The sequence below is a fragment of the Lissotriton helveticus genome, chromosome 9 (assembly GCF_964261635.1).
Source record: "Lissotriton helveticus chromosome 9, aLisHel1.1, whole genome shotgun sequence".
NCBI lineage: Eukaryota > Metazoa > Chordata > Amphibia > Caudata > Salamandridae > Lissotriton > Lissotriton helveticus.
In genome coordinates this window covers 394,932,187-394,944,910 of record NC_136070.1, presented here as the reverse complement: position 1 = coordinate 394,944,910, position 12,724 = coordinate 394,932,187, and the positions used below count along the sequence as shown (strand labels likewise).

Sequence of the window (12,724 nt, the reverse complement as noted above, 5' to 3'; positions counted from 1 at the left end):
CTCTCAGGGCAGATCTCCTCTCTCAGATGGAGGGGCAGGTTCTACACCCCCACCTCCAGACCTTGCACCTTCATGCCTGGAGATTGAACGGGGCTACCAGAATTCTTTTTCTCTCCCACATGATGTGGTTGATGTCATTTTATCGGCCAGGCGTGATTCCACCAAAACTATCTACTCTTATAGATGGTCTAAATTTGTCTTTTGGTGTGTGGAGAAGTCCATTGACCCTTTAAAGGCTCGATTGTCTGACATTCTTTAGTTTGCACTTTCTTTGGCACAGCAAGGGTTTGCTGTAGCTACGGTCAAGGGTTATCTTTCGGCCTTGTCGGCATTTCTCTGTTTGCCGGATCAGCCGTCCTTATTTATATCTCCTATTGTTTTAAGGTTTCTAAAGGGCCTTACAAATAGATTTCCTCCTGCTCCTTTTATTGTGCCTCAATGGGACTTTAATCTTGTGCTCACTTTCTTGATGTGCAAAGGTTTAAAAGGTGAACCCAAGTGTCCTTTGAGACTGTTTTCTTTTAAGACGGTATTCTTGGTTGCAATTACCTCGGCAAGGAAGGTAAGTAAGCTTCAAGCTCTTAGTTCTAAGCCCCCATTCTTGTCCATTCATGCTGAACGAATGGTACTCAGGACCAGGGCTGCTTTTCTGCCTAAGGTGGTAACTCTCTTCCATCTGGGGCCCATTACACTCCCTACCTTCTATCCTCCCCCTCACCCTTCCAAGGTGGAGGAGAGACTTCACCGCTTGGACCCGAAGAAGGCGGTGAGCTTCTACCTGAACAGGACCAGAGAGTTCAGAGTGGATGACCAGCTCTTTGTTGGTTTTGTTGGAGCCAGAAGAGGCAAAGCAGTGCACAAGCGCACGCTGTCGATATGGATTGTCTTGTGTATCAAGATATGCTACTCTCTGGCGGGTAAGGAACCCCCTGAAGGTTTAAAAGCTCATTCCACTAGAGCTAGTTCTGCTACATCTGCTTTGTCTAGGGGTGTACCTGTAGAGGACATTTGTAGATCAGCGATTTGGGCTTCCCTCCACACTGTCGCGAAGCATTACTGCTTGAATTCCGAAGTGAGGAGGGACGGCCACTTTGCGCTTTCTGTCCTCCAGGATTTTCTGGTTTAGGAGAGCGGACACCCTCCTCCGGGAGAGGGGACTGCTGTGGGACTGTATTCACAAGGTGAGGAATCCACTGGCAGATGTGTCCATCAGAAGAACAAGTTACTTACCTGCGGTAACGCTTTTTCTGGTGGATGCAGTATCTGCCTGTGGATTCCTCACTGGCCCACCCGCCTCCACGTTGTCCACTCTTCTATACCTGATTTAGTGTAATGTTAATATTTTATTGTCAAAGGAAATGTGTTATTATAATTGCTTTCCTGCATTGACTACACATTGTGTGTGTTAGTTTGATTATTTGGTACTTTGTACATTGTGTGTATATCTACTGTTGTTGATCCGTCCGTGTGCCTCGAAGGCACGGAAAAAAGGGCGGAACTGATGTCATCACGCCGACGTGGGCTTATTATGGAGTCGGTGACGTCAGCGGAGCCGCGTGCGATGCAGTGCTTCTGTGACGTCGTCCACGTCGGCGCGAAGCTACAAAAAGAATTTCCGAATGTCTCTGATGCAGTGGGATATTCACAGGGTGAGGAATCCACAGGCAGATACTGTATCCACCAGAAAAAGCGTTACCGAAGGTAAGTAACTTTTTCTATGAGCCTATTATCCTTCAAAGGCAATCCCAGTATAGTCAAGGCTACCTGCTCAGACAGAGGTCAGCACCAAGGGCACAGGAGAATATAGGCGAATAAAAGGGAGCAACCCAGCCATTCTCCCACGGCTGGGAGAATGGCTTTCACCAGTTGCCCACCACTTATCGGAGTGCTGCAGTCAGGGTAATTCTCTGATTTAACTCTCACTTTAGAAGCAGTAACTACAGATCACTAGGTGCTTCAGATGCAGTCTGGTCACACTCTGGAATTTATTCAGAAACTACCCACTCTTCTGTGCAAAAAAAAGTTTCCTCTGCACTTGCATGAGCTCCTAAATGGAGCAATTAAAAAAGGTCCAAAAGAAACCAGATGAATCAAAGCTTCAACTCCAGATTTATTGTGGTCAAGATTTTTTCTTGTTAAGAAAAAAGAAGGCACTGGAAGTGAATGCTTGACTTTCAAAATTTGAATAAATTCCGAAAAAACAAATCTTTTGATTTGTAATCCTCCATGAGTTCTTTCTGATGCTTCAGAAAAGGGAGTACCTCACCTTCCATTTGGACTCAAGTTTGAACCCTAGATCTTTGCAAAGTGTATTTCGCTGGTAGCTGCCAGGACAAGATAATCAAGCATGCCAATACTTGGATGACTGACTCAGCAAAGCTCTATCGAAGGAAGAGGCTTGTGCTTCCACAGTTGCCTCCTGATATTTTATAGGGGTCCGAAACGCCGTCGACCTGTAATGCACGTGAACCTAAATGTGATTACTACTGAAATGTCAAGTGCATGACTGTTATACTCTGTACAATTGTACTGTTTATAGAGTAACGTTGTTCCGCCTTACAAAGCCCTTCTCTGCTGTCTACATCACCTCTTGTACTTGATCTGTTAGTACTGGACACAGGCTTGTGGTCCACTTTGGTTGATTGTTGGATGGTATTTTTATGTGATTTCAATACATAAATCCTGAGTAAAATCTCTGAAAGACCTCTGTCCGGCTGGACATGTCTTTTTTGAAAATATAGATTGACTCTGTCTATATTTTATTCATGTGGTGATATTCCTTAATGTTGGGGACCGCTGTTGTTGTTTAAAAAAAAAAAAAAAAAAAAAAAAAATCCACAGTTGCCTCCATCAGCCTATTCCACGAACCCAGGACTGTCCCTGAACTCTAACGGAATTCTCCTTCCAACATGTGACAAGTATGCAATTCCTGGGGCACTCTCAAACACACGAGGATAGATTCTCTACAGGGAGATGGAGTTACAAAATGTCAGGCAGTGATAGAGGCATTTTGTTTCAGGCAAACAGTGTCCGTCAGGATGTACAACTCTGTGTTAGACCTCATGTATTTTTACTTCGGCCTGATTTCTTTCTGCAGACCCCAGATGAGGCCTATTCAACAGGAGCTAGATCTCTGTTGACTGGATATTGCAACAACTCACAACGTCTCCGCACAGTCCCAACAAACCTCAAAATAGATCTACTGTCCCAGCCTTCAAAGAACAGCATAGCCATGGAAACAGATGCGCCACTGGAAGGATTGGACGCACACATCCTGAAGCTACAGGCCATAGTACAAGGCCTGCAGTCGTTCCTTCTGAGGTTAATAAAACAAGGTATGTTAATCCAGATAGACAACACAACTTTTATGTACTACTGGTAAAGCAAGGAGAAAAAAGGTTGTGTTCTCTATTGGAAAATACATAGATTCTGTAACATAGGTCAATATCAACTAGGTGAACATTTCAGTAGACCATCCTCTGGGAAGCCAAAGCATCCAGGCAGAGGCACTCGGCCATGCCCTTTCAGATTGCAACGAATATGGTTTACACTCCAATGCAAGCTGAATACATAGTTGTAAATTAAGGGTAACCACCCATAGGCCTGTTTGGAACCCTAGAGAACAAGAAATACAAATTCTATGCCAACATGTTGCATCCGATACAGTCCAATGGCATTGCTTTTTACAAGACAAGGTTGAATGTCTTTTGCTCTGTTTTCCTTCATCACCTGAGTGCTCTGAAAGGCAAAGGCAGATAACTGTTCCCTGGTTCTGTGTGCCCCAACGTGGTCTCATGGGTTTTGGTACAGCGATCTGCTGAGGCTCTCCGCATACCACCAATCCAGTTGAAGAATCTCCCCATGCTCCTCTTAAGACACAACCGAAATTTTCCTATATAACCTCAAGTTGCTGAGCCTCACTTAATTATTCCTGATTACTTGAAGTAGGGTCATCTGGGTATCCCTTAAGATTGCAGAAATATCTTAGCATATGCACCATCCACAGCTATGGCCTACAATGCTAAGTGGAGACAATTCTGCACGCGGTGCAGAGGTAAGGTCCTAAATCCAATCTTTATGGAGCCTGATTCGGTGCTACCATATTTGCTAGTAGTAGGTAAGGGTGGTCTTAAGTATTCCTCAGTTAGGGTTCACTACACCTCATTGTCCAGATTCCTGACTATGAAAGGCTCTTCATCTTTATTCTCACATAGGAATATAATTCATGAATGGACTCCTTAGTGTCTTTTCTTCAGTGTGGCATCCCCCAACTCCATGAGAGTAAAACACTATATTAAGCGAATTCATGTTGCTTTCTTTCTAACCCATCCATAGAGTGAACCTTGTGGAAGACCACGCCTCTTCCTACTTCCTACGCCTCTTCCTACTTCCTATCTCAGCAGGGACAATCGGAGAATTACAGGTGTGCGCCATAAAAGAGTCATATCTTCACTTAACCAAAGAGAAGGTGATTGCACAGACCAACCCAAGATTATGTCAAAAGTAAATGTAAATGTAAGTGTACTTGTAAAGCGCACTGCGACTCCATGGAGTATCCTGGCGCTGAAGACCGCTGGGGAACCCGTCCTGGTTTTCCCTGTGAGATGGTCCCTTTCTGGGTATCTCCAAGGTGAAACCAGGCATCCCCGGCGTCTGTGGGGGGCCGTTGTAGAGATGAGGCAAGCTTAATGCCCAGAGTTGCAGAGTGTGTTCCCTGGTTAAAGTAGGCTCCGACGCGAGAATTATCGAGTCCGTTTTTTGACCCTGGTCCACAACCCTGCCGCGTCGGGAATTGAACCCTGGTCCCGGGCCGTTCTCTGCATACGGGTCTGCCGCCTCTAACCAGTGAGCCACACCACTCCACTCCAAAAGTCCCTAGAATGGACCAGTCACCGTAATATATATTTCTTGTGGAAATCTATCCATTGCTGCTGAGAAATTCTTGCAATTGCTGGATATCCACAGGTGCTTTATGTTCTACAAGAACAAAGGATTTGCGTTATTTTAATTATTTGTCTCATTCAACCATCCAGGAACAAATCGCCTGTTTTTCAAAGAAGTTATTGCACGTTGTTTGCCTTGTCTGCCTTTATCACCTTATGTAACAATAAAGCAAAGCTTCTGGCCCAGAGCAGAGGGAAAATGCACTCCACCAGCAGCGTGGCAACAACTGCTGCATTGTATGCTGAAGTGTCATTGCAGGACATTTGCCCTGCAGCCATTTAGAAAAGCAGACATAACTTAACCAGGCATTACTGCCTGGTGTGGATGCAACAGCTGACTTCACAGTGGACAAGCAGTTCTACGCAAACTGTTTCAATGCTGGGATCATCAAGGATGCCCACCATGCACAAAGGACGTTCATCATTATGCATGTTGTTCAGTTCCGTAGAGAAGTATTTAGGGCATCCATTGTACTGATGATCAGAGTTTCTGCAGCCCAACCATCATTTTTGGGTTGCAGTAAAGAACCTGAAAGAAATTGTATTGGGTTGAACGTGAGTGTTGGACTGATGTTATGTTGGTGAGGATGTATTAGAGTAGGTGACTATTAGGGAGAGTGTGAAATGATGTGGAAAGTGATGGTGAGAATATATTGTGATGAGATGCTGAGAGAGAAGTGGGCTGTACTAGAATTAGTGTGTGTCAGTGAGTAAACGTGTTAGTGAGTGAGAGCGTTGGTGAAGAGGATGTTTCTAAACCATAGAGTTTCCTGTGGGCACATACGGGAATACATCCCCATACATTATTTCCATCTGTGGATTCCTGGAGGCTCTTTTCTATTTACACTATTCCTTTGTTTCTGATGATCAGGCTTATTGCAAAGTGGAAGAGACCTTCTTCAGATCTCTAGATCGGTTTTTATACTCAATTTGTTGCCCTTCTCAGTATTTGTAGTATTCCCTTGCAATTCTAAGCATATACATCTGTTAAGGGTCCCTTAATGGAGGAGTTAGTTACTTCAGCAAGAATATTAAATCAGTTTTATAACTAACAATCACTCCCTCTTTGTTTTCTGAGGTTTGGCAAGGTGATCTAAAATAGCTATCTCTGAGCCAAACTTTCTGCAAGATCTCAGTTTTAAAAAAGTAATGGCTTAGAAACCTGTTTTGTTGTCCGAGTATCCTTGGTTCTGTGTTAGCATGGTAAAAAGGGGAAAAGAAGAATCATTTGAAATATTTTCCAGGATCCTGCATTGTGGAGGGTAATTATCCTAAATTTATGAATAAGGAAGTTTTTGTTTCAGAACCACTGGTAAGTAGTTTTTCCGTATGTGCAACATTTTAATTTTGCTGCTTTCTTATTCTTTTTCATCATTTCATAGCTTTACAGAGTATGCCTTGGGTAGACCTCATAAAGTGATGTGACTGATTGGGTACATGGTTATTTCTCTATTCCTTTTTCACTTCGCTCGATGCTGCAGCATCCCAGTCATATTCCTTAGACTGGATTTCAGAACGAACAAGTAAGACCCAAGTTTCTGTGCAAATAGTGTGTTTATTCCATTAACAAATTAGAATAACACCCAAGCAAGTCCGCATGACGCGTTTCGCCTCTAGCCAGAGGCTTGATCACATGATACGTTGCTAGACATAGATGAGGGTACTTATAGAGCTCGTGGAATCACATGGGGAGGCACTGAATGTTTTTAGGCCAACCCCCTTAACCATTTCATATGCAAAGGTGTTTCACATTATTAAGACGATGTCTTTGTTTTAGTTCAATAAAGGACATAGTGCCCAATTTACATCACAATATATTCAGCCTCAGATTGTACCACTAAGATACTGTGCAGACCTGTGCAATAGTTAATAAATATACATCCTATATACACCAACATTTATAGCAGCATATAAAGGGGAAGTTTAAACATTGTAGGGAGATTATATGTAAAGACACTATATATAGAAAAATATATCCTAATTTTGTTATAAATTTCATAATATATACAGTATTTACAATATTTACAAATAAAAGACATAGTGTCTAATTTGATAATAAACAACCCTTTGTTTCAAACAGCCATCTAAGGCACAATCTAAGAATAATTGTATATTTTTGCAAATGAAAACTGATTAAGTAACGGATTTGATGTAATCTAATCATATATAATCAAATATTGCAAACACCTATAGATTGATATCCAATGAACAACAATCTTCCTTGAAGGTGACATAATTCTATATAGAAATCCTAGCAATTTAAAATCATCCAGGCTCCAAGTAACAGTACTCATCCAAAACCCCAAACATAAGTGCATAACAGTGTGATTTTTAACTTAATCATTCCATTAATCATTCCTTTTCATTTTTTGTATATAAAAACACTTATACATTTCATTAATTGTTATACGGGTGGAAGACAGTAATTAATACTTTAAACTCATATTTAATATAGCAGCTCAACGCCCAATCCTAGATGTAATGGATTGTCAATCACTCATAGTTAGACATTATACTAGGTACCAGAAAAAAGAAATTACATTCATCAGCGGGATAATGTCCAAAATCAATGGTTGTCTAACAGCCAGATAGAGTTATTTCTCTATATTAAAGTGTTATGTGTTGTTAAACAAGCTTATGTGCATTCACTACAACTATAAGCGGCAAAGGTGTATAAGAAATTATTGCAGCTAATAAAGAGAATAGATTATTGTTGGGAGTGAGGTGAGGTATTGCAAAGACTTTATGGTTATTACAATTTGTTGGACAAGTTTCAGAATATCACCTTTTATTTTTATGTTCCCAACTGTGCTTCTTCATTTCAGGTGGGTGAATGTGAAGGCCAGGGCTCATACCACAAAAGTTAGTTCAACTTGCTATTCTTAGGAAAATGCCATGATCATAGTGTTTAACATCACATTCATATTATTCTACACTTTCCAGGTTTATCAGTTGTGTTCGATGGAAAGAGGGAAGACTATTTTCCTGATCTAATGAATTGGGCAAGCGTGAATGGTGCTTCTACAGAAGGTTTCGAATTGGTTGAATTTCCAGGGGAAGGTTGTGGTTTAAAAGCAACAAGAGACATTAAGGTAAGTGTCTCATGTACAGTGACATCTACCATAGTCATTTGTGCAAGTCAGAACAGCCGTACTGAAAAACATGTATTTCCTCCTCCTAGTTAAGTATTATACTTTTACCCCTTTTTCTGTTCTTTCACTTCAAGCTACATATATGGTGTAAAGGGCAAATTTGTCGCACAATCTTTATGGCTCTGTGTCTGGTTCTTACACCAGCAACATGGCAGATGCCATTACCCTTCAGTTACTCCACTAATGCTGCGTGGGAAGGCATGTAATTTCTGCTCTAGGCATTTGCCAGGTATGATTCATCTGTACTGAAATTCTTAATCTATCCTCAAGTCCCAGGCTGGTTTTAGGAGAGTAGAAGTTGTAGGAGACATTGTTGTGTGAATAACTTCAAAAGGATTTGCCTGTTTCTTGTTGGCGTTCATTCAGCATCTACTAAGTCTTCACTAGGTTCATAGACTATACCCTGAGCAAACCTCTCATGCTCATGAAAGAGACCATGGAGGAAATGTAATTGAAGATAGTAGTTACAGCTCTGGGATCCAGAAGAACATTTATCATGGTAGTGTAAATGGGTCAACATCAAGTGCTGGATCACTGCATATCTCTCATTCATTGTGCCCTACCCATTGAAAATGCTAAGGGTTCTAGTGAACCGTTTGCTAAGTTCAGAGAGAGCATAAACCCACTCCTCATCCTTCAGACTGTAGTTTTCTTCGTAATTCTGCACAATACAAAGGCCATTTCCGCACAATACAAAATAAATGTTAAAGTTTGGAAGCCCTCTTGAGATCTACCTATTCACTGAGCCATGCACTTTAACACGCTTGCCATGCAGTTCCTTTCTTATCAGTCCATTCCATGCTGTCGTACAGATGGACACAAATTAGTAAATTGAACACAATTCCTGTCGTGCAGATGTTTTCTTTGGTACTTTTATTGTGTCTTTACCCACTGACTTCCAAACTCCTTAGCTGTCCCTTTGATATATATAAATGTTATTAAAACGTGTACTGGTGTGTATGTGTGTGCACCTACATAAACCTCTAGATCCAGAGTGCACCAAACACCCCGGCAGTCAAGGAGTCAGTGTATAGAGTTTTCCAATCCCATTCCTCAGTGGCTCTCCCAGCCACAGAGATTTATTTTCCCAGATACTGGTGAATCCGACAGTCTGATGGCCGACCATCCGTGAAGGCATAAGGATGTGTGCTGGTGTCAATATGCACAATCCATTCTGGGCCCCCAGATATCCTGCGCTGAGCATGCCTTTTTGTTGGTCTGGCAAATCAATATTTGCAGCATGAGGTATGGGGCATATTGCAGATAATCGCCAGGTGGGTGCAGTTGTGACTGACCGGTACTGCTGTGCTTGGGAGTGGGCATATAAATTATGACAAATGGCTCAGGTACCTAGTGGGCATTCCAAGGGTAGATGGCTGTGAGCCATTTTCAATTGACGGGGGAAGGTGTTGTGTTCCCACTAGCTCTGCCTACTTAAAATACCAACTCAGTTGTGCTTTCTGCTATCATAAGTTACTCTATCATTTAGCATTTTTGGTAGTTTCATGGCTTCTCCAGGCTAAGGCAGTAACATTTTCTTGCCATAGAACTCATCATTTTTATTGTTGGATGACTTGTGTTGGTATTTTCCAGATCTTAAATTCTTGTACGGTGGCCCGCATTTCTTTGCCCATTTGAGCAGATTCTAATGACATGTCTTGCAATACCCTAACTCCATGGTCTGCTGCGGTCTCAATTAATCTAGCATTCTTGCTTTTGGAAATTGTAGGATTTTTAATGCTAAGGGCTATAAAATATTGCAAATTGTTCGTTGAGGAACTCTTCTGTTTGAGTGGTACACAGTGAGATATGGTGATAGTGAGCTCTGTTTCGTCTCTTGCTGGTTTTAGAATGTTCTCTTTAATAAGCAATTTCAAATAATATTTAAAAGGTAATTGTGAGTACCCAGCTTCAAGAATACCAACAAATCATAAAATCTGTCTTATAGGCCTTCTTTCTAGATTTACATTTGTTTTCTTTCTTTCTCATTTGGCAACTGCTATTCCTGACTATTTGTTTCCTTAATAGTCTGCAGTTTGTCATCTGTATTTATTACATTAATTCTTCAAGACGTATCTATATCTAATTATTCTGAATGATTTCGGAGACTTCGTGTCTCGTCAGGATTTCTGTCTAAATTTGCTTGAATTTTCAAACATTCTTTACTTTATTTACAATCCTCTTCCCCTTTTTCTTTGACTCCACTCCATGGTTTGTGCTTGCCTTTTTGCTCTCTTAGTGCAGGTTATCGATTATCTCTGGAGCTGAGCTTTTTGTTGAAGTTGGTGACGTTTTTAACCCAGAGTCGTTTTCAATGTCCGTGTGGTTTGGATTTGAAGCTTTCGATCCTGTTGAAGAATCCGATAAGTCTATTTGTAGTTTTGGTTGCTTATTAGTCTTAAGTTCCTCTTCAAAAGTATTGTGCTTCTCCAGCACCTTCTTATGTAGCATTTGATAATGGTTTGGAAGTTTAATATGATTTTCTAATGCACTACTTCCTCTGTTTTTGAGTAAGGCACTAGAGTTATCAAGCTCCACGGAAGGCCATTCTTTTCACAGATTTTCTTTTTCCCTATGTAGATTAAATTAAAACTCTTTTTAAAGTTGGAGTCTGACAAACGTTCTTTCTTGGGCTTGTTGTGACGTAGAGCCAAAAGTGTTGCCTTTTAAAACTAAGTGAGAGACTCTTCTTTCGTTTGACTAGCTTGCCAAAAGGCATAAGGCTTATGTGAGTCACTTAGAATGTATTTTTTAGTTGTCAGTATGGGTCTTAATTTCGGTCTATGGGCTCTTGAACCTTTACCTATCTCTTTTGATTATGTCTTTATATTATGATCTTTCTAGCTGATTCAGTTGTCCTAATTCCTGTAACCATTATCTCTAATCTTGCTGGCTAACATAATAGGCTGAAAGACGGTTTCTTCCTTATGTGTGGCAGATATTGTGATGGTCTTTCTCCCAGTACCCTTGTCATCCCAGCAGGCGTAAATGCCAAGCCGTTTGGATTCATAGTATTTTTGCGACCTTAACCTAGTTGCTATCACACCTACAAGTAGGACTTGTGAAGTTCGCTCTCTCCCCTCCAAAGTCATATGCTTGATTTTCTACAACACCTTGTGGTGCGAGAACATACCTCTTTTATTCTTTCTGTGTTGAATGGATTTTATCTTAACTGTGGTTTTTCCCTCGGAGATCTTCCCTTTTCTTGTCTGAGGAAACACATCACAACCTGGATAATTTTAGGACTCTTAATTTTTACTTGGAAAGAGTGTCTGTTTTTAGAATGTCAGAAAAGTAGTATCACCCACAGTGGAATATGCCTCTTCACTCCGCATGTCATTATCCCACATGCTGTCACAACCGCGTTGTGACAACGCATACCATTACTCCGCAAGTCGTTACAACGACTTGCTGAGGGGGGGTGCTGGATGTTGGAATAGTAAAATTTACTATTCCAACTCCAGTCTGTGCGGACTTTAGGGAAGGTGTTGGATTTTAACGACCACGTTGTGACAGCATGCGGGGTGAAGGTGCTTTACCCCCACGGTGGTTTTCCTCAAAGGTAACAAAGCAGTGAATAGCAATATTTCCAGTTGGGTAGTCTGTATAAGCTTATTATAAGCTCTAAACTTGAAAGATGCGCATCCGCCTCCTCAACGTCTTGCTCATTCCACAACATTTAAAGCAGCATCTGCAGCTTTCCAGAGCAACCTGGCCTTGGCTCGATGCCTTTCTAAGCCACATTCACTTGCTGAATCTTCCCATAAATATTGAATTTGAAATCAGCAAGTTTGGTTTAAGCAGTCACACCTGCTCCGCATTTTTGTGGCTGTGGAATCCATTCCTGGTTCAGCTGAGGAGGAAGGAGAGCCATTGTATCAAAGTAAGGAAAGATTTCGATTCTCTCAGTTGTTTATCTCCCTCCTTCATTCTAGACACCCAGCCCTCTCCTGATTACGTTTATGCTATTTTGAAAACTTTGATAACAAACTGGGCTGGGCATTTTATGATGCACCGATTAGTATGTGAGTAGTGCATTAGGATGGGAGTGCCTGTGCTTGGTTTCTTGTAATATTTTAAAGTTTTGGCATTCTTTTTAGATGATTTGTCTGGTCCTCACTGTATTGTATGTAATTCTGTAGTAGTTGCAGAGAATGGAGAGCTAGAACTAAGCTTAGCAATATCACTAAAGTAGTTTGTTCTAATTCCTCTCTATCAACTGGTATATACTGCTGTACATTGCAATTTGGAATAGCAAGGGCATGTTCCTTAATTTAAAAACAAGCGATACCCATTCATTTTTTAATAGTACAAAATTGTACTAATCCATGAATTAGGGACAATGAATGAGGATTATTTTCTGAGTTTTTCTGTATGTGATTATTCCTTGAGTAATCAAGAGACCAGGAAAGATATCCTGAACACCAGAGTGTGAAAACCTTCTAAAGAAAGTTGTTAGTAGGTGCCCATTAGATGATCTGATCTTCAGCAGTGACTTTAATACCACAATGTCTGGAGTGAATTTCAAGGGTGCGCAGGTTAGGTATTCAATTCAGTAGATGTAGAAGTGTTTTTCAGGTTTGTATTTTGTGCTATAAATCCTGATGATTACTATGACAGTTTGCACAT

The 12,724-nt window shown here is 41.1% G+C and overlaps 1 protein-coding gene across 3 annotated transcripts in view; it reads left to right on the top strand.

Moving 5' to 3' along the window:
• SETD3 (SET domain containing 3, actin N3(tau)-histidine methyltransferase) overlaps positions 1-12,724 on the top strand; it is a 571,076-nt gene that overhangs the window by 236,736 nt on the left and 321,616 nt on the right. For all 3 annotated transcript variants that reach the window (XM_078660141.1, XM_078660139.1, XM_078660140.1), the window contains exon 4: positions 7,887-8,035. In XM_078660141.1, the coding sequence (XP_078516267.1) occupies positions 7,887-8,035 (149 nt within the window). The remainder of the gene's footprint in view (positions 1-7,886; positions 8,036-12,724) is intronic.